The following is a 20,709-nucleotide window of genomic DNA, read 5'->3' as shown; positions in this document are numbered from 1 at the left end:
TGTACCATTTGTCTCTTTGCTCTTGGCTTACCTCGCTCAACATGATTTCTTCTAGCTCCATCCATTTCCCTGCAAATGCCATTATTTTGTCATTTCAGATAGACCCATTTTTATACCCATGGAAAATGAAGTCTATTGAAGGGAAGTGACTTGCCCAGGGTTAACTGCTAGCGAGTAGCACAGCCAGCTCCCCAGTGTTCTTTATCTTGAAGGAGAAGCACTACCTAGCATTGGCATCTTGGGTGGCCTGGGGTTTTATAGCCCAGTCTGGATTTATGGTAGCTAAGACCCACAACTTGGCCCTGGCACTGACCTGGGTTCAAATCCAATCTTGCCTGTGTGCACATATTTGCCCTCCCTAAAATCTTATCTTCATCCAGATGTGTGGGAATGTGGGGTTTGCATGCTGCAGTCCCACAGGGGAGACCTAGCCCTCACCTCAGCCAGCGTGGTGTGTAGCTGGAATATCTGGCCTTCCCCTTCTACCTGCCGCACGCAGATCTTGCAGGTGAATTCCGTGGAGGCCAGGCTATGCCTCTCTAGGGTGAAAGTGCAGTGCAGGGCTTTCTGGCTGCCACTCCAGATGTGGTAGAAGGGGATCTCCTGCAGGAAGGGGGAGTCAGCATTGAAAGCAAGGCTAGCTGCTTGTCTCCCCCGAGAGGGTGACACAGTGGGTGGGGTCCAGGCTCAAGAGGACTGGGTCAGTCAGGTCTTGGTTTTAGAAAGATGATAAAGAGGCACAGGAGAGACAAAAGACAGTACAGGTGTGTATGTGTGTGTGTGTGTGTGTGTGTGTGTGTCTGGTAGTCTAGGGGTGGTGTGTGTGTGTGTGTGTCTGGTAGTCTAGAGGTGAGCCTGAGGATGACCTGGCATATATGGCAGTGGGGAGGTTGTATGCAGAGGTAGGGCCTAGTAGGGGCTGGACTTCCCTGGGCACCCATAGGAGGTGCTTCTCTCCAAGACAACCCTCACCTGGTACTTGCCAGCTTGCTCTTCCAGTGGGCATGAGGGAGGTCATGAAGGGAGAGGTGCAGGTTGTGATAACTGTCCTTGAATAGCAGGGGTGTGTGTGTGTGAGTGAGGGTGTGTGTGTGGTGTGTGTGTGTGTGTGTGTGTGTGTGTGTGTGTGTATACGCGTGCGCGCACCTGGTAGTCTAGAGGTGAGCCTGAGGATGACCTGGCATATATGGCAGTGGGGAGGTTGTATGCAGAGATAGGGCCTAGTAAGGGCCGGACTTCCCTGGGCACCTCTAGGAGGTGCTTCTCTCCAAGACGACCCTCACCTGGTACTTGGCCAGCAGCTTGCTCTTCCAGTGGGCATGAGGGAGGTCATGAAGGGAGAGGCGCAGGTTGTGATAACTGTCCTTGAATAGCAGGGGCTTGGGCTCCTCCACCAAATAGCCACCCAGAGTTCGCTCCAGTTCTAGCACCTCCTGTGGGCAGGGCAGTAGAAAGGGGGAAATATATCACACCTGGCTCCATGGGCCCTTTCTGCTGTAAATTGGGAGGTGAAGGCTAGGCCATCTGAACACAGAGCATAGGACTGACTCATTTGATCCATTTAGAAGGTGCTTTAGTTAGGTAAATGAATAGGTGGATAACCAGAAAACAGATGGACAAATAAACAACAGGGCAGATGAATGGACTTGTAGATGGAATGGCAGATGGATGAATGGATAAGTAGATATATGGATGTATGTTTGGAAAAACAGATACATAGAAGGATGTATTGATGGACATCTGTAGGCACTCAAAGATCTTTGGAAGGAAAGGTAACTGGATGAATGGATGTGTGATATCTGGATGGTCATGTGGGCTGCCGACAGATTATATATATATAGACAGATTAACAGAAAGATGCATGGATGGACAGAAGGGAGCTGAAAAATTCAAGAATGCCATCAACCTCCTCTTGATCTCCATCACTCTTTTAGCCAAGGTGAACACTCATGAAGGCCCAACATCAAAGGCCTAGCATTGAGGTATGGACTGAAAAACTTTACCTTGGCCTCTCACCCTTCAGGGCCCAATTCCTGAGAGAGATGCTTACTCTTCCAAGGGGCCCCTTTCAGCCAGATTGTATCAGTCCACAGCATGAAGCCTGAGACAAGTCATAGAAGATTGGGAGATAAAAGAGTAGGGAAGGACACAGCCCAGGGCAGGGAGGAGGTTTGGGGAGGAGGGGTGGATAAAAGGATGAAGGGACAGTACTTAAGAGACAGGGCCTTTGAGGCTGGTGAGGTGGGTGATGCCTACACACAGCTCTACATCTGCCATCACCAGGCTTGGGGTGCTACTGATCCAGGCCCCTCTTCTCCCTTCTTCCCTCCCTCCCTCTGTCTCTATGGCTTCTTACTGGCCACACCCCTCCCTCACTTAAGGGACACCACTGCCCTTCTTCTGCACCTGGTAGAAGCCTGATTTAACCTCCCCTTGACAAGCCTGCCATTCTACTGACTAAATAGTTGAGCCCCCTCCACTTGTCCCAGCTTTCCAACTGGCCTCTCTGACTCTCATCTATCCATCCTTGCAGTGCAGCCAGAGGACGTTTTAAAGATCACTTTTTTATGGTGGCTATGGTGGTGCACACCTGCAATCCTACAACTTGGGAGGCTAAGGCAGGGGAACTGAAAGTTCAAAACTACCCTGGCCTACAAAGAGAGCTCTTGTCTCAAAAAAAAAATAAACAACAAAAACCAACAAACTGGGCACCAATGGCTCAAACCTAGGCCCTGAATTCAAGCCTCAAGACCAGCACACGTGTGCACACACACACAATGCATGCACACACACATGCATGCAAAAACAATAAAAATAGAAAAAAGAAAGGGCACTTTCTAGGTCTAGCCACCTTCTCACTAGATAGTTTGCAATTCTTTGGTATGGCCCTATGTCTCCTGGGAGACTAAGTCCTCCATCTATGTCCAGCTCCATCTCTCTTGCCCTCACAAACAGTCTTCCCTATCGGTGGTCTCCAGAGATTTCTCTCTATTTCGAACCCAGTATCTGGTGAGGTGAGAGCCATGGCCTTCACCCCTGTCCTGAGAGTCCAGAGCCATGTGAATATTTCAGAAATGCTAGCATGATTAAAACAGGATGGTGGAAGGGGCCCTGAGGAGAACTGCTGAAAGGGACCATGCAGCTGCCTAGCTATGGATGATAGGGACTCCGGGGAGAGGATGCCAGAAGGAACCATACAACTTCATGATGTCAGAGCTGTGTGGCTCTGTGGCCAGCCCTACCTTCAGTGCTACTGGTGTGTCCTCCAGGCAGTAGACCCTGAGGCTGTATTCCAGGGAGGTGCAGAGGGCTGGGGCAAAAATGGCCAGCTGGAGCCGCTTTACTGCTGAACGGGAGTAAGACTCCCCTGTGAACACATATGTGCCCAGCTGGTCCAGCAGGATGTGGCAGGACCTGGCCTCCAGCTGGCAGTAGCATGGGGTGTTCAGAGTCTCCTCATCCAGGGTTACTACCTCCTGCAAAAGAGAGGAGGGTTGGTTCTCACCTGGGATGAGCCAGGAGGAGAGAGGCAGGTTATAAGATTTGACTGGCCTCCAGCCTAGGCTCCTCACCTCCCAGTGACCCTGGTGGGCCTGGGCTTTCAGCTGGAAGATCCAGTCGCCGGCACGGACTTCGGCACAGTGGGGCATGGTGAGGATGACAGGGCGGCACAGCAGGAGGCCCGTGGGCCCGCAGGTCACTGAGGGGCTCAATACTGTCTGAGTTCCTTCCGCAAGTGGGCTGGGAGCAGGGTAGAGGGAGGCAGTGAGGGGAGGCTGCAAGAGGACCGCTCTCTCTCAACTCCATACCAAGCCTGGCTTTCTGGCTCAGAGCCCCAGAACCCAAGGTATTATGGGGATGGGGAGTAGGGCTGGGAAAATGGCATAAATCTTGAAGTTGCTTTTCTTTTTCTTTTTTTATGGGTCTTGGGGCCTGAACTCAGGGCTTGGGCTCTGTCCCTGAGCTCTTTCACTCAAGGCTAGTGCTCTACCACTTTGAGCCACAAGGCCACTTCTGGTTTTCTAGTTGTTAACTGGAGAAAAGAGTCTCATGGACTTTCCTGCCCAAGATGGCTTTGAACCATGATCCTCAGATCTCAGCCTTCTATGTAGTTAGATTACAGATGTAAGCCACCAGCGCCTAGCTGAGCTATTGCTTTTCCATGGTGACATTCTCACAGCCAAACTGCTTTTGATAAATGTTGCTAAAGTTCCCTCCAGGGAGCTGGTACCAATTGATACTCCTGCCAGTGTGCTTGGGAGAATGGGGCCATGTGCCCATGTTGAGGTTCGAAGGTATTAACATTTGGGGGGAAATACCTTGAAAATTCTTTAAGAAAAAAAAATCCTCCAATATCTCAGTTGTTTTCACTGACTACAAATAAGATAGACTGCATTCTCATTGACTGAGCTGCTAGCTACTGTATATACAGATGTGTGCGGAAATCACAGAGGTCCTCTGCACATCTTTGTACTGAGATGTTCAGTGTTTCCTATTAGCTATGAAACCTTTGCACATTGTGAGGATGCCAGCCCACATTCAGACAGTTGGTGAACTACCATTGCTTTACAACTTACACTGTTAAGTTTTCATGTTTTAAGTACAGCCACAATAAGATCAATGTTGTCCCCAGAAGATGATCTCTAGACTCAGAACCAGGCTTGGTATAGGGGGGTGGGAGTGAGGTGACATTTGAACTCCATATGGGTCAGAAGCAGGGAAAAGAAGAGGGGAAACTAGGCCAGGGCTGGGGTCTCTACTCACATGGTGTTTTCTGCCTTGTTGATAAGTAGGTACATCTCATAGAATTTGCCCTGAGGAATGGCTCCATTGGGCACCAGCAGGCTGACCCCTAGTGGAGAGAGGGAAGTCAGCAGGGCGGGGCTGGAAGGAGTTGGGGAGCTGAGAAGAACAGGAGATAGGGGCTGGTCCCAGCTTAAGGCAAAAAGAGAAAGACTTTCTCTGGGTTAGGGGTAGGGCGTCTCGCCTTTGACCAAGCTGGCCTGTCCAGGAACACAGGGGTCTTTCAACATTGCTATGGGGATGGAAGGTCCTGGTGTTGGCTCCACTCCTGGTACTAATGGCTAGTTTTATAATCTGACATGGGTATCTCTGCCTTTCTTGATGTTAGAAGTAGGACCACTCTCTATGATTGTTGGCTATTGTCAGGCTATTCTTCACCACTTAACAGAGAAACTGGGGCCTTCAGAGTGGCTGGCTAGTCCAGGGTTCTCTTGTCCTAAGGAGGCACTGCTGAGCCTGTGTTTGTCTATCTTGTAGTCCTCTGGCCCTCCAGCTTCTTTTGTCTCTCAGTGATGGGATTAGAATGCCCTGTCTTTACTAGGAGGGTCCTGGGCTGTCCAGAGGGAGCATTCTGAGGCCAATCTGATAGGCACAGAGCATGGGCCTACCTGTGCCAGGGATGCTTAGCCTTCCTCCCAGGTAGCCGAAGGTGCCACTGACGCTGCTTCCTGGGTCTCTGGGCAGACCCAGGAGCTGCTGGGAGCCAAGGCTGGCACTGCGCAGGTGTAGGAAGTGGGTGTCCCGAGGGAAATCGCCTGGGTATGTGCTGGGTGGCAGAACTCCTATCAGGTCAGTCCCATCTGACAGGCCAGGCACTGAGCTAGTGGTGCTAGAGTTGTAGACTTTGATCTTGAGGCTGGGCAGGGGGTCCAGCAATGGTGAGGTGGTCATGGGAATCTTGTCAGCTGAGTCCTGCAGGGCATATACAGGCCCACGGTAGATGCCAGCACTGGCTGTCAAGTCGGGAGGCACAGATGGGTGCAAGAGCTGTGGGTTACCTGTAGAGGTGAAGGGTAATGGTCAGACCCCCTTGCCATAGCTACAGGAGGCTTTGGACAAACTGGAGAGCCCTCCCCAACCCCCCTGCCTTGAGAGGGAAAAGGAGCCCTGTGCCCCTGTCACTACCCACCACCCCTGGTGTCCTTGTGTCCTTACCAGGCCTGGCAGTCTTGAAGTTGATGGGGTGAAAGCCACCAGTGAGGGCCGCGGAGGAGTCGGTGATGTCATTGTCAAAGTCTCGGCAGTTGCGACGATACACCACCACGCCCACAGCCATAAGGACTGCCACCACCACAAAGATGGACACCACCACGCCCGCATACAGCGCCACGTCCCCAGAGGTCTCCAGGACTGCAGGGACAGGAGGACTATGTCAGCTATCACTTACTATTCTTTCCTATGACTATTATTTGGGATGTACTGGGGACAGAACCCAGGGCCTTGTGCTTGCTAGGCAAGCCTCACCCTAAACCCCAGTGCTAAGACTAGACAACAGAACTACACCCCAAGCCTGCAGCCATTTCCACAGAACCCTGGAATCTTGCTAAGTAGACATTCTGAGCTTGCGGGGAGGAGGAAGTAGAGATGACAAGTAGTTAATGAATGGGTAATGGTGGTAAACAGGTAGGTGGAGAATTGGAATGGGGGTGATCACCCATGGCTACAAGCCCCACTACCCTACAGAAGGGTGCCATTGGAAATAACTGCCCATGGTCAGGCAGGAAGGGGTCAAGGTCCAAGTCTAAGATAATAGAATTCTCCATAATGTTCTGTGCTGTCCTGTATGCAGCCACCAGTTCTGTGTGTCTCCTAAACAACTAAAAGGTGTGGCTGGGGCAACTGAGGAGTTAAATTTTTAAGTGGATTTAGCTTTTTGTTATTTTTTTTTTGCCAGTCGTGGACCTGAACTCTGGGCCTAGGCGCTGTCCCTCAGCTCTTCAGCTCAAGGCGAGCACTCTACCGCTTAAGCCACAACACCACTTCCAGCTTTTTCTGTTTATGTGGTGCTGAGGAATCGAACCCAGGGCCTCATGCATGTAAGGCAAGCACTCTACCACTGAGCCACCTTCCCAGCCCTGGATTTAGTTTTAAATAAGATAAATAAGAGTTTACTTAGCCACACATGGGTAGTGGTTACCATACTGGCTAGCTCAGAGACAGCCAAGATGGTAGCCACCAAGACGGCTACTCTTCCTCCTTGCTTCTTTTGGGAGCTCTAGGAAGCACTTGTCTACCTCTCCTGTCCTAGGAGCTCTGAGCTAGGCCTGCTCTCTCTGCCTGGGATCTTCCACTCCCTTGGAGGGGTCAGCCTGAGCCTCAGCATGGAAAGTCATGGCTTCCTGCCCTGGATGTCTGTCTTCTCAGTACTGATGCCTGCCTGTCCTTCCATCTGTCCTTTGGGCTCTTCAGAGGACCCTGGAATCCAGGAGCAGAGAAGCCCCCTCCTCTATTTCCTAGGGCTAGGCTTCTGGAGGTACTGCCCCAGCAGACCCTAGGCATGGCTCTGCATATTAATGTCCAGTCACACGGGGAGAAGATAGAGGGCTCTTTCCTAGTCATTAATGCTCTCCAATCAGCCACCAGCCTAGTGAGCTGGGCTGAGGACCTCACTGCTGATTTTGATTCTGGAATTATTTAGAAATTGTGCTTTAATTACCACAGGCCAATCTGCTGGAGAGGCCTTATTACTTTGCTATTAACTGCAGCAGCAACTTGGCCCCTTGGGGCTGGAGGATGAGCCTCTTGAGAGCTGACACAGGGCAGTGAGCATTACAGATGACGTGGGAGATAAGGCCTATCTACAGGGGGGTCCAGTGTGGGACATTAGATAGCCAGGCGTGGCAATGCCCCCGAACTGTCCCAGAGAGAAAGGCCAAGCGTCTAATGTTAAAACCACCAACTTTGGCCATAACACTATTTAGGTTCAAATCCATCTTGGCTCACTGCCTTGGGCAAGTCCTTCCTTCTCCCAGAGACTCAATTTCCTGCCTTGTAACATGTCAGGGGGTAACCTAGGCCCTTTCTGCTGGCCAGGGGTCTTGTCAGTGTTCCAAGATGGCAGTGTGGGGCGCAGGGTGTGTGTGTGAGGGGGAGAGGGGAAGATGGTCCAAGGGAAACTGGTAGAAGATCCATCATCATCACTCTCTGCCCTGTGCCCCACCCCCCAGGAAAGGATAGTTATGAAATGGAACTTACGGTGGCTTTTAGGATCGCTTAGAGTTCTCTTATCTGTTGAGGGAAATAAAGGGAAGACAATGATACAGATGATAGAGACAAGGTGAGATGAGATGGCAGATGTGGGGGTGAGGAGGGACCCTCACTTGGCTCCAGAATCCCTTCCCAAAGGCTGCATTGCCGAGAACTCACTCTGCATGCACAGCCCATCCGTGCAGTTCTTGGAGTCGAGCAGTGTCCCACTGCAGTCTCGGCCTCCGTTCTGGGGAGGGGGTGCCATGCACTCACGGCTGCGCCAGTGGGCACACTCAGTGCTACAGGCTGACCACTTGCTCCACTCTGTCCATGCTCCGTCCACTGCAGGGGCATACAGTTAGTGTGTAGAACACTGCAATGCACATCGTATACACACATGGCAGGGAAAAAGGGCCCCAGGACACATGTGTGTCACTAGAGAAAAGTTCACACACATCCAGGCACCTCCACACCCATGAACAGTCAGATGTCCCCAGGGGACAAGGAGAACACAGGTATCTAAGCACGAGGTCACTGGCACAGACATAGCCCACTGCATGAATGTACAGACAGACACAAACCCAGGGTAAAACACACCACACTCACATAAGCACAACTAATGGGAGAGAGTATGGCTGTATGGGCAAGGACAGAGGAACAGAAGGAATACGTAAACAAAGAGAAGACAGAGAAAAGGAGACTATTAACAGAACTAGGAGCTGGGGACAAAGTGCACCCTGAAAGTTATATGCAGGAGATGCCAGGACTTTGGCAGCTCAAGCCCAGGTTGGAGGTGTTAAAAGAAGAGCCTGCCCCTAGGAAGCAGCTCCGAGCCTTTACCTCCCAGCAGCCCCAAGCAGAAGCCGAAGTTAGAAGACAATGTACCTAGGCCAGCCTGAGCAGCTGAATGAGGGTCTGGCATGAGCCCTTGCCCTGCCCAGGCCACAGCAATGCTGTTCAGACTCAGCATATAGCAAACAGGAGGGAGAGGCTGAGCACAAGCAAGGTACCACCTCACAAGCTCACCTACCTGGACACACAGTCGTACAGGCAGTCTTCTGGAAGGCCTGTCCCTCGCAGAAAGCACCCCCATTGAGCGGGGCTGGGTTGGTACAAGTCCGTGTGCGTTTCTGCCAGCCACGACCACAGCGGTTGGAGCAGGGTGACCACTCTGCCCAGCTGGACCAGCCGCCATTCACTGTAGGGATGAGAGACACTGTTTGGTTGGCCTGAATACTGTTTGGTTGGCCTGGCTCTGAGAATTCCTGGCCCCAAGACCACGGCCACCCTGCTAAGGCCATCTCATCTGCAGAGCTGGGCACCCCAACACCAGCAGACACTCCAGAGAACCTGAGCTCTCTGTTGCCTCCCTGATCTGTCATGCAGAGACAAATGAAGGGGCAGAGTCTCCATTGCTTACCCAGGGTCACCCAGTGTGATATGGGGGACCTACCATGTGACCTGGGGCTGGATCCTAGAACAGCACTCTTTCTACAACATTCTATAATCACCTCACCTGTGCCCTAAGGAAACAGAAGCGCAGTATGCGGGCAACATGCTCCCTGGAGGAGTGAGGAGAATCTTCACTCTGCTCAGACTATCCCCTGGGGATCTGCCAGCACCCTTGACCCTAGAACAATTAGACAGCTAAGGAGCCTTGAGAAATATGGAGACACCTGGCTGGGGACCCTGGAGTGCCTGACTTGGCCACTTATTGTGCAATGTGACTTGGATTGCTTCATTGTCCCCTCTAAAGACCACACCTCCCTCCTGTTCAGGGGTCCTGCTGGCCTTCTGGGTAGGGTGGGGTGGGACATGGAACTGAAAGCCCCTTCCTCTCTCCCAGGCCTAGCAAGTGGCCACACCATAGACGATGACGGTGGCTGTGGTGCTCCGGCGCTTGGCCACAATGTTTTTGGCCACACAGGTATAGTTGGCTGTGTCGGATAGACGGGCCTGCCGAATGATGAGGTTGTGGTCAATGGTGAGCAGGAAGTTGGTGTCATGGGTGGGGTCAATAACGTCCTCATTCTTCAGCCATTCCACCTGAGAAGGAGGACAAGCCAGTGAGGACCCAGGATGCCTGTACTGGGGGTAGACCCCTTGCAGATGGGGGAGGGGTCTGAGCATGAATAGAACAGTATTTCTACCTGTGTTCACCAGGTTTCTACCCAGCAAGGCTGGACCCCACCAGCTGGGTGGTTTGGGGAGCAGATTTACCAGTTAGGCCCTCAATTTTATCAATTCTAAGATGGGAAACTAATAGCACTTACTCCCAGGGCCATTGTGAGGGTGACACACATGGATCAGGTGTTAGCTGGCAGTACTTCCTCTTCCCCTCATCATTAACCCCACAAATCAGCTCCAGCAGTGATTGTTCCCTGGGTTCAAATCCCAGCTCTGTCACTAAGCAGCAACACCTTGGTGGCCAGTCCCCCATCCCAGTGCTGTTTCCCAGCCATAAAAGGTGATCTATTCCACAGGGCTGCCGTGGGCATCAGTGTTCCTAGCTTGCATGGGAGTCCAACAGGTGGCAACTGCCACATAGAGTACTGGTGGCACCCATTGTGTCCCACTCACCTCTGCCACAGGCACGCCCTCCGGTGGGCGGCACTGCAGGAGGACCTCGTGATCCAGGGGTACTTCCTTGGCCAGAGGCTCCTGGTCAAAGTTCTTGCGAAGGTCTGGGGAGAGGAAGAGGTTCCTGAGGCATAGGCAAGGAGAGTGGATGGGACGCTGAAGTGCTTGCTGTGGCCACTAGGGGGCAGTGTAGGCACACTTGCCTTTACCTGGGGTGGTTTCTCTTCTCACTAGGTGCCTCCCTGACCCTGGGGTCCCACCGGCAGAGTGGCCTAGCATGCAAGCAGAAGCTAACTAGCTTTTATAGGTGAAAACCATTAGAAATGCTGACAGTGGCACCTACATGTCCCCTGTCTCTATAGTGGGCACTGATCTGTACCAATGGGAAAAGGCAAGAATGAGATGGGGAAGAAGGGCCAGGAGGTCAAGGTGGCATACAGGCAATGCGGACGTAGGCCCGGCGACTCTTGGTGGTTCCTGCAGAGCTCCAGGCGACACACTGACACCAGTAATCCTCCAGTCCAAAAAGCTCCTCCACCTGCTGCCGTGACACCTCAATCTGCACCTCTCGCACTCGTAGGCCTGGGAGGAGGAAGAGAAGGGAGCTGTCAGGGAAGAGCAGGATGAGAGGAGGTGACAAGGAACAGCTTACTTCCTTCCATTCTGAGCCCTGCTGGCTCTTCCACAGAAGAGCCTCTTCTGTCCATCCTTTGAGCCCCTCAATAGCAGGGGACAGCATGCCTCCTGGGGTTCTCAAAGGTGACTGTGGCCTGCTAGTCCCAGTGACAGCTGTGCTGCTAGGCACACAAGGCCCCCAGCCCTAGACACTGGGCCACTGTTGTCTCCATTAACTGCACATAGTAACAGAGGTCCCACGGGCCATTCCTCGGCTGTGCCTCAGCCTCCTTCCCTATAACCAGGTCCTCGCTGGTGCTTGGTGTGGCCCTGGGGCACAGAGAGGGTAATCATGGACAGGACAGGAACAATGGTGGGAAGCCCAGTCCTGGTGTACTGGGAGCTTAGAGGCCTCCTTGCTAATCCCCTCTCCATCTCCTCTCTTAGCTGCTACAAGTGACAGGTGGCTAGCCACCCTAGGTGGGCTCAAGGGACAGAGAAGTAGGACTGGTTGTGGGAGAAAGAGAAAGCCAAAAGAAACCCCAGAAGATACGGTGTTTGTGGGAGGCCTGTGGGGTCTGGGCTCTCAGCTGTTCACATGCCTACCTTACTCCATCCACAGTGGGCCCCTCTGCTAAAAAAAGGAAAGGCCTGGGGCTCAGAGACACTTTGTGACTTTCCTAAAAATCATAGATCAGAGTGAGATCATGGGGGAGGAGGCCTGGGTTTGTTTCATGGAGCTTTGTTCTCTTCCTTCTTCCCTTTTATTCTTCTGAGGTATGTCAGATCAGGCTGACCTTGAACTCATGAGCCTCCTGCCTCCATCTTTTGGTTACTGGGATCATAGATGTGTACCACCATGCTTGGCTGGAGGTTTGGCTTTGTTTTTGCATTTTAGAAATTCCTGTTTCTTATTTTTAGATTTTGGGTAAGGATAGGACTCCAAGTCTATTTTTAAAATTATTTTAAAATTGTGGGGTGAGGCAAACATAACATACAACTTGACTGAACCATTCTCAAGTAGGCAGTTTTACAGTGTTATGTATACTTGGATCAGCCTAGATGGGTCTGATATCTAAGCTTTTCATGGCAAAACAGAACTCAGAGGGGGGAGAAAGAGGGAGAGAGTGAGGGCTGTCAAGGAACATAGAGAAAAAGAATGAAAGAGACAGATACAGAAACAGAAAAAGAGAAGGACAAGATGCAAAAAAGGAGGGAAGAGTAAGACAGAGGGAAAGAAAAGCTGAAAAAGAAGACAATCAAGAAAAACCTGGTAAAAATAAAACAGAAACTATAGAAGACAGCTGGGGCTTGGAGCAGCCCTAGGCCTGGGATTGGCTGGTGACAGGCAGCCCTCGCTGAGCCCTAGGGAGACGTAAGGAGCCACTCTGCCTATCCTTGGGTACCAGAGCCAGCCACACATTTGAATGAAAGGGCCAATCCCTCTTTTGGTCCCCAGGTTTCAGTCACTCATGGTTTGAGCCACAGTCTAGCACCATTTGAATCATTACTTATATAGTATCACAGGGTTAGGCACCCTGAGTTCCAAACCCCAAATGCTCCAAAAATGGAGAGTTTAAGAGCCAAAGGGATGCTCCAAAATGCTCAGATTTTGGAACAGTTGAATTTTGTATTTTGGATTAGGGATGCTCAATTAATAAAGTTCATACAAATCCCAAATCTGAAAAACTCTGAAATCTGAAACACATCTGGTTCCAAGGATATTACTACCTGAAGAAGCGTGCGCGCGCATGCCAAAATAATTTATTTCAGTAAAGGAAATGCATCATCATCATTATGAATATAAACAGTATGGCTCTATGCAAATACAAAAGGATCTGTGAAAGTAAGATGGTGGGAAATTCGGGTTTGGTGGTTGTGGGGTTGTGAGACAGAGATTGCTTCTAGCTGGGTGTTAGGCTGCTATAGAGGATGCAGGGCAATTAGCTTTGGAAGGAACTAAGGATGGAGAGAAACCAAAGATGGCAACAGAACAAGGGCTCCACAGGGATTTGATGCTACTGAGTGTCGGTGATGGTCTCCCAAAGCTAGGCTGGGACTGGAAGCCAGTGCTTGGGAAAATTCTGGTGAACTTCCAAAGGGAAACTGAGGCTCAGCTTTGCATCCTAGCTGTGTGATATCAACACAGAGCCCAGAGCTGAACCAGTGCAGGGCTGTTTGGCTCCTGCCTCCAGTCTGTGATGTCCAGGGGTGCCTGGGTGGGGTAGCCTCACCAGTGGCTTTGTCCAGGCTCTCCTGTGTGATGTGGTCATTCTGGCTGACCCACTCGCCGTTGCACTTGAAGTAGATCTGTGTGGCGGGGAAGGCATGGCAGCGCAGCTCCACAGGCTTATTCTTCACAATATAGGCGTCCTGCGGCTCCTGCAGGAAGTGGGGCAGTGGATCCGCTGGCACAGAGGGGAAGGAGTCTGGGAGCACCACACTGCCCAAGTCAGAGCCTGTGGAACAGGATGGACATCCATGAGCTGCAGGCTGGGGACCTGGGATATGTCTTGACCATCCTGGAGACCTGCTGCAGAGAGCAGCCAACAACCCACTCCAATACCTGAGTGAGGTCTATAACAATTGAGGCCTAAATTTCTCTATCTTGCCCCATTTTAAAGAAAATGAGCTTTAGGGCCAGTTCATCCCTGGGATATTGCTCTTTTACACAAGGAGAAGCCAGAGAGGCCTAGAATGGTATGTCCAATTGTCAGAGTGAGGACCCTGGGGACCTCACAGTGCCCCCTAATCTGGCCTTGCCCAATCTCATTTCTATCTCCCTCAACACACAACCAGTCAGCTCTGCCTAGAATCCTCCACTGGCCTTTTGCTATAAGACTGCCAATATGAAGGCAGCCAGGGGGCATGGAGCACACTGAGGGTGGGCAGTGTGGTAGGCCTGGCTCCCCACATGGTGCCTCACCTCCAAGGGGCTCTGCCCTCGCTCTAGCAGCCTTTTCCAGCTCCACACCCTTGGCAGGAGTGAGGAAACTTCAGGGAACAGGGGAGGCTGTCCCTGTGGTAATCTCCTCCCCAGGAGCAGTGGAACACCCATGTCTCTGGAAAGAACAGACACCTCAGGAGGTGAGACAAACAGGAAGGGAGGAAACCAGGCCAGGCAGGCGATTGGTTTACAGCTCGCTTAGGAAAATTGGATCTCCATCACCAGAGGCAGAACAATCAGATGGCTGGGAACGAGCAGCAGGGGGGCTTGTCCTCCTCTGCTAACTGCCATGAAAAAAGAAGAGGAGGGGGCAGCCACATCTGTGTGGGCCCTTCCCACCAACCCTGAGATGTCAGGGACCTGGTCCCAAGAAGCTCAAACAGGGACTATGCCCTTGTTCTCCTATGCAGGAGACTGTGTGGTCCCAAGGAAGCAAAAGGGCTGGGACATCTAGTTTCCCAAAAGCAGAATGAATAGCACATGTTTGCTCTGTGTGGGCCAGGATACCTCGCTGACTGAGGTGGCTTCCTGGTGTATGTGTGCCAGGAAAGCAGCAGATAGGATGTAAGCCCAGCCTGTGCTTTGCTCCTCATTGTGAAGAAGACATCAGGGAAGAGAGCCCTTTTCCCCTCTTCCCTTCTCTGGGCTGCTTTGAGAAGGACATGAAGGCCCAGAGGGCACACAGTAAGCACCTACTACTGTGCTGAAATTCCATCCAATGCTCTCCAAAGACAAAGGGCCTTGTCTTCAATACTTTAGATAGCTAACTTCCCACAGCCCTCTAAGATTATGTTCTGTTAGTTCCTGCTTCACAGATGAGGAAACTGAGGATCTGAGAGTTAGTTTAAGCACGATGCCCCAAGACTTGCACACTTGGGATGTCTCTGGGCCATAGCTGACTTAGTTCTGGCACATAGAAGCTGCTCCCAACAGCAGAACCCTAGCAGCATCTGGCATTGGTCAGGACTCTCATTGAAGAGCCCACAAATCTGGGGCTAGTGTTTTCATCTCACAGCTGAGGAAACTGAAGGCCATCCAATTGGGGCTAGTGACTTGCCTGGGGCCTCCTTGTCAGGGGGCAGCTAACAGGAACTGGCCAGGCCAGAGTTTCCCACCTCCGTCTGCTCTGTAGCAGGAGACAATCTACAGGTACATCTGCAGCCCTAAAGGTCTGGTTGCCTGGGAAGCTGGTAGAGATAGACAACATAATGAGAGGACCACAGGGGCTGGACCCTGGAGCCAGGTATATATAACAGAGCCAGTCAGGCTCCTGGCTGCTGTCTGCCTCAGTGCCAGTACTCCCTGTGGCCACTGTCTGAGGAAGTCAGCAGGGCCACACTTGGTTGGACATCTATGACACCTGGGATATAAGCAGCCCCTCTGTGTCCCATATGGGAAATGAGGGAAACTGGCCTTCTAGAGTGCACAGCACATGCTTACTCCATCTTCTAGGCACTGCAGACTGCATTTCCATTTTGTTTTGCAATCCTAATGCCACCTATTTGTAAACCATAGCCATAGCCACAGCAAGCAAACACCAGACACATGCAGCTGCCTGGCTGGCCCACCCAGGCAGGAATAAGGCTGAATATCCCATCAGTGCTTCTCTATGTGATCCTGGATGGTCTGCGTCCCCATACCCCAGGTAGATACTATGGGAGACCAAGAAGCAGAAAAAAAAGCCACCTAAGGTTGTTTCTTCACAGAGGGACTGAACTACATGGACTGTACATAGTAGGTGTGCAGTGGATACTACAAATATGGAGCCAGCCGTGGCTGGGCCCCAAGAGCCAAGGGAAGCTCAGCAGATGGTCTGGATTGGGGCAGGCCCTAGGGCATCAGCCTCTAAATGTCTGTGGGGGTCCTTTTGCCAGGTCCTGTTCAGAGATACCTCCATTCTTTCAGTGTACCCAATAATAGCATTAGACAGAGTTTTTTTTAATATCTCAGTGTTTTTTTAATATCTGTTTTTTTTAATATCCCAGTGTTATTTTTACAGTATCTCAAGCTCCTAAAAGAATTTCCAATAGTTAGGAATACATTAAGTAGTTATTTTCCAAATAACTCTGTATTTATATCCTAGAAACTTACTAGCCGCTTGGAAAAAAAATCCTTAGTGTAAAGTGAAACAAACAAAAAAGAAATTTAAAATATCATGTGTAAAGAGAGCCACAATAACTAACAGGGACCTGTGCTCTGGTTGGATCCTACACAACTCTTCAAATCATGTAATTAGTGGACACAGCCACTGATTTCATTATTTGCAACCCAGTTCTCCCAAGGGCCCAGATCCCAGCTTTGCAAAGCTATGGCACTAACTAAAGAGAATTGAGTGATGAAATGTTTGAAAAACTGAGCTACCTTTGCTAGTAGCTGACATGATATCTTGAAAGTTACCAACACCTGACTTAACATATACCTGGGGAACTAGGGGATGTGATTGTCCCTATGTAACAAATGGGTAAACTGAGGCCAGTATTGTTTGGGTAACTGGCATAGGGCTGTAGAGCTGGTGAATAGCAAAGGTGGGAATAAGGTCAACACATGAAAGATCAGTCTGTCATCTGGAAGCTGGCATCCATGACTTCCTGCTTCCAGGAAAACCTCCCACAACCAAGAAGTCACTTAGGCCCAAGCTTCAGAGATGCAAGTCATCTTTAAAGCCACACATGAAGGTCAGATGCCCACAGATGAGGTAGGAAAGAGGACATTTGTCTGCAGATGAAGCCAGGGGTAGTGAACCCCAAGCAGGCAGCCACAGAGGCAAGAGTCCTGCTTTCTGGGGAATTGTACTGCTAGGCAGCCTTTCTCCAGGACCTTGGAGACCTCAGCTACAAAATAAGTCAGGTCACTCTATCCAACCTGCTCAGGTGCTAACAGACTGATACTTAAAATCCTGTGTGCAAATGTCCTGATGCGTGTGTGTGTCTCTCTTCCTCTGTTTCTAAATACTGAAATATTAATATCTAAATATTGAACTCAGGGCCTACTGCTAGTCAGGCAGGACCTTTTTTACCTGAGCCACACCCCCAGCTTCTTTTTTGCTTTAGTTATTTTTCAAGGTTTTTCCTGGGGCTAGCCTCAGACTTTTCAAGCCACTTTTCCTTCAGAAAGCAAATATGCCTAAAGTGTGTACAATCATCTTTTTGGTATTGCTAAGTCTGGCCACACTTTACCCCAATTCCATGGTTCTAAGGAAGGGTGCAGGTGGCAGGGTTGAGCCAAGAAGGAGGCTGAGGAGTCATCTGATGTTGGGTACTCCTAGCCATGCCCCTGCCAACCACCTGAGCCTCCGTTCAAAATGTTTGCCCCCATGGCCTCCTGTGTGTGTCACTCAACTGTCACTGCTCCTTGTACATAGTCTCTATGGAGGTTACTTAAAGGCTAGCTCCTCCCATTCTTGCCATCAGCTCCTCTCCTGACTATAGCCTATACACCTCCATAGATGGGACCTTTTAGCCTTTTAGCCAGGCTCCCCTCTAGACAGCCCGAACAGTTCCCTCAGAGTGCAATTTGCTGTCTAAGGTCTAGTCACTACCACAGTTCTAACCTCTGAGGTTGTACCATGCTGTGTAGCTCCTCTTCCCTGGTGGCCTCCTAGGTTCTGGGGGTGCAGCCCACCCTCCTTTGCATTTTGCTCACAGCCACTTGATATGGAGGTGTGGCCACAGTGGGCCTGGTGAAAACCAATGTATATTGAGGTTTGTAGATGTGGCCCAAGTGGTAATAGTTGCATGGTATATACAAGGCCACAGATTGAATTCCAAGCAACACACACACACACACACACACACACACACACACACACACAAAAACAGATGACAGGTAGATAAGTAGAGAAGACTGACAGGGACAGGTAGGTAAGATAGCTAGCTAGCTAGCTAGACAGACAAACAGACAGACAGACAGATAGGATAGCAAGACAGATGATAGAGATGATTAAAAAAAAAAGATACAGATAAACAGCAGCAGGAGTATTGCAGGCTGCAGGCTTCTTCCCAGGACTAGGCCAGGACAGCTACAGACACATACTTAAGAAGTGCTCAAATCAAAGCCAGTAGAACAAGTAGAAGGCAGTGGGTCAGTTGTGGCACAATGTGAAGAACTTTTTCATCCTGAGCATCCAAGCATTCCCTATCCCCAAGACAAGGGGCTAGCTAAATTATTGCCCAGATTGGCCTTGAACTCTCGATCCTCCTGCCTCAGTCTCCTGAGTGCTGGGATTACAGGGATGCACCACCATACATAGCTACCATTCCTGAATGGGAGACTCTTACTGTTCCTAAGAGTGACCAGGAGTTTAGCTTTCCTTCCAGTGGCTTTGACACCAGGTCCCCAGGCTGGATACCCTGTAGAACCACTGGTTCTACAAGTAGATCTTGTACAAACAGATCTTGGAAAGGTGTTTTGCCTTCTGGAGACTCAGTTTTCCTACTTACCAAAAAAAGGGAATAACAGTGGCTGTCCTGTCAACTTTGAGGTGGTGTTGTGAGGGTCAGCAGACAAATGAGAAGCAAATGTGCAACAAGAGGTAGGACCTACATTCCAGCTGAGCTGTGTGGGGAGCCCACACACCCCACACTGGTAGGCTCCTTGGCCTACTGTTACCTGGGCCCCTGCATGCCAGAAGCACAGTGTGGATGTTGACAGGGCCTGAAGCTCTGGGGCTGTTTTTTTTACCAGCTCAAGGAGGAGTGACTACCATCACAATGAATTAACGGCATGGCCATATCTGAGCCCAGTATGGCAGGACTGTGGATATAGTCTATTTCCCATACTACGATCGGGGCTCACTGCCATTCATCTCAGCTAAGTTCATTGGCCCTGTGGCCTGGTGGTGGAGACCTCAGTAAGGCTGCAGTGGTGTGCTGGGAGTATCTTGACACCTCTGCAGATGGCTTTTTCTACCAGGGGCTCAGCCTGGATATGAGGCAAGAAGGGCTGTGTGCCTCCAGCTCTGGCTGGCACTGGATGGAGCGGAAAGGGGATGGGTTGAAGCACAGGCAGTGACACCCCATGCTGGGCACATTTATCATTAGCAGTTCCAATGGTTCCCCAGCTCCTACCCTGGCTAATTCTCTCCAGACTTAACCTCCCATGGCATGGAAAATCTCTCCCATTCACTGTGGCTGCTGTGCCTGGTGGGGAGTGAAGAAAACTGGGGGAAAGGAGTCGATTTATTATTATATTTTAAAAACACAAACCCCACATGGCCAAACTGCTCCGTGGACACAAAGCCCTTCCTCCATCTGGCCCTGACTCCTGGCAGCTGTGGGGTTCAGCCTGGGGCACCCCCTTGGAGGCGGTCACAATGATCGTTACCAGTGACAAATGGGGGCTGGTGAGCTTGGGGGATGCTGAGTTCTTCCTAACAAAGAAGCTCAGCCCTTTTCCCACATCCTCCACAGAGCCATCCATGCACATGACGTCACTTTCTGCCCTGGCCACAGGAAGTGGCTTTGACAAGGTGCCCAGCTGGGGAAGGAGCTGGGGATCCAGAGGGTCCTGTGAAGTTTCTCCTTCCAAGGACTGAGAGATGCACGAGGAAGTTAGTGGGGGGCTGGGGACCTTAAGCGTTGCATGAGAGAAGTATAGTTTACTTACAAAGTGGGGGAGACATATAGTCCTTGTATCATGGGACTGCACCAGACTTATAGTGGCATCTGGGGAGGCTGTACCCCATCCATTCCTCTCTCCTGGGGCCCAGGCCCTCCCTCACTCTAGGCTAACTTCAATTCTAGTTATGGTGAGGTCACTGCTGAGAGGTCAGAGCCTGATGAGGTGCTCATAACCCCTTCATCCACTCCAGAAAATGACCAGCTATCTGCCCTGTACCAGGCAATTCTTAATGGGATAACACATGCCATCCTTGTGACAACCCTGCTCTCCTTCCATTTTAGGACTCAGAGAGGTCAAAGGACACACTCAAGGTCAAAGTTACCAAGGAAACTGAAGCTCTTGCCACTGAATCACAACTTCCTGAGAGACAGCAGGGGCAGCCACATTTCTGTTCTCTCTGGAACTGGCAAGTATCCTGGAAGACACTGGGTCTCAGCTTGCCAGTGTCAGTCCTTAGCTTATCTTCTTCTTGAGCCTGACACTCCCAAGCACCAGGCCTGACAGGGAGCACTTCAGCCAAGGAAAGCCTGATGCTACCCCAAGATTGTACCTTACTGGGTCACTTACCCCATCCATGGGCCCTCACTACTATCCAAAGTCACATCAACAGTATCTTTTCAGACATCCGTGGAGCCCTTGCTCCCTGGTACCAAGACTGCTCCTTTAGGCTGCTACGTCAGAGCAGAGGCAGACTCCCTGCCCAAGGCTCAGAGACCTGCTTGGTCACCTCTCCTCCATCCAGAGATGAGTGGAGGTCTTCTGGTGTCAAGCTTCCTTCACCTGGCAGCTGGCTCACAATCCAGGAGAGGCCCAGACACTGACCATAAACCTTAAAGAGTGCCAGACCCACCCAGGCAATAATGGCTCACACCTATAATCCTAGCTACCCAGAAGGCTGAGAGCCGAGGATTGCAGTTTGAAGCTAGCCCAGGCAGGAAAGTCTGTTAGACTCTTAT

The 20,709-nt window shown here is 50.9% G+C and overlaps 1 protein-coding gene across 3 annotated transcripts in view; it reads right to left on the bottom strand.

The window, feature by feature from the left end:
* The window catches only part of Unc5b (unc-5 netrin receptor B), a 91,418-nt gene that overhangs the window by 17,755 nt on the left and 52,954 nt on the right, over nt 1-20,709 (bottom strand). For 2 of the 3 annotated variants that reach the window (XR_001175417.1, XM_013025659.1), the window contains exons 2-15: nt 13,422-13,646; nt 11,011-11,154; nt 10,573-10,676; nt 9,858-10,038; nt 9,023-9,190; nt 8,170-8,334; nt 7,999-8,031; nt 5,959-6,153; nt 5,412-5,801; nt 4,765-4,852; nt 3,573-3,741; nt 3,243-3,476; nt 1,284-1,433; nt 439-603 (exon numbers count right to left, since the gene is read on the bottom strand). Coding sequence is in view for 2 of the 3 variants with exons in the window: in XM_013025659.1 (XP_012881113.1) it covers nt 439-603; nt 1,284-1,433; nt 3,243-3,476; nt 3,573-3,741; nt 4,765-4,852; nt 5,412-5,801; nt 5,959-6,153; nt 7,999-8,031; nt 8,170-8,334; nt 9,023-9,190; nt 9,858-10,038; nt 10,573-10,676; nt 11,011-11,154; nt 13,422-13,646 (2,411 nt within the window). In the remaining variant the exon portion in view is untranslated. The remainder of the gene's footprint in view (nt 1-438; nt 604-1,283; nt 1,434-3,242; nt 3,477-3,572; nt 3,742-4,764; nt 4,853-5,411; nt 5,802-5,958; nt 6,154-7,998; nt 8,032-8,169; nt 8,335-9,022; nt 9,191-9,857; nt 10,039-10,572; nt 10,677-11,010; nt 11,155-13,421; nt 13,647-20,709) is intronic. The other variant, XM_013025660.1, reaches the window with a different exon arrangement.

This window comes from Dipodomys ordii, unplaced genomic scaffold (assembly GCF_000151885.1).
Source record: "Dipodomys ordii isolate 6190 unplaced genomic scaffold, Dord_2.0 Scaffold86, whole genome shotgun sequence".
Lineage (NCBI taxonomy): Eukaryota > Metazoa > Chordata > Mammalia > Rodentia > Heteromyidae > Dipodomys > Dipodomys ordii.
Note: the sequence above shows the minus strand (reverse complement) of the source record. Positions and strands in the feature narration are given on the sequence as shown.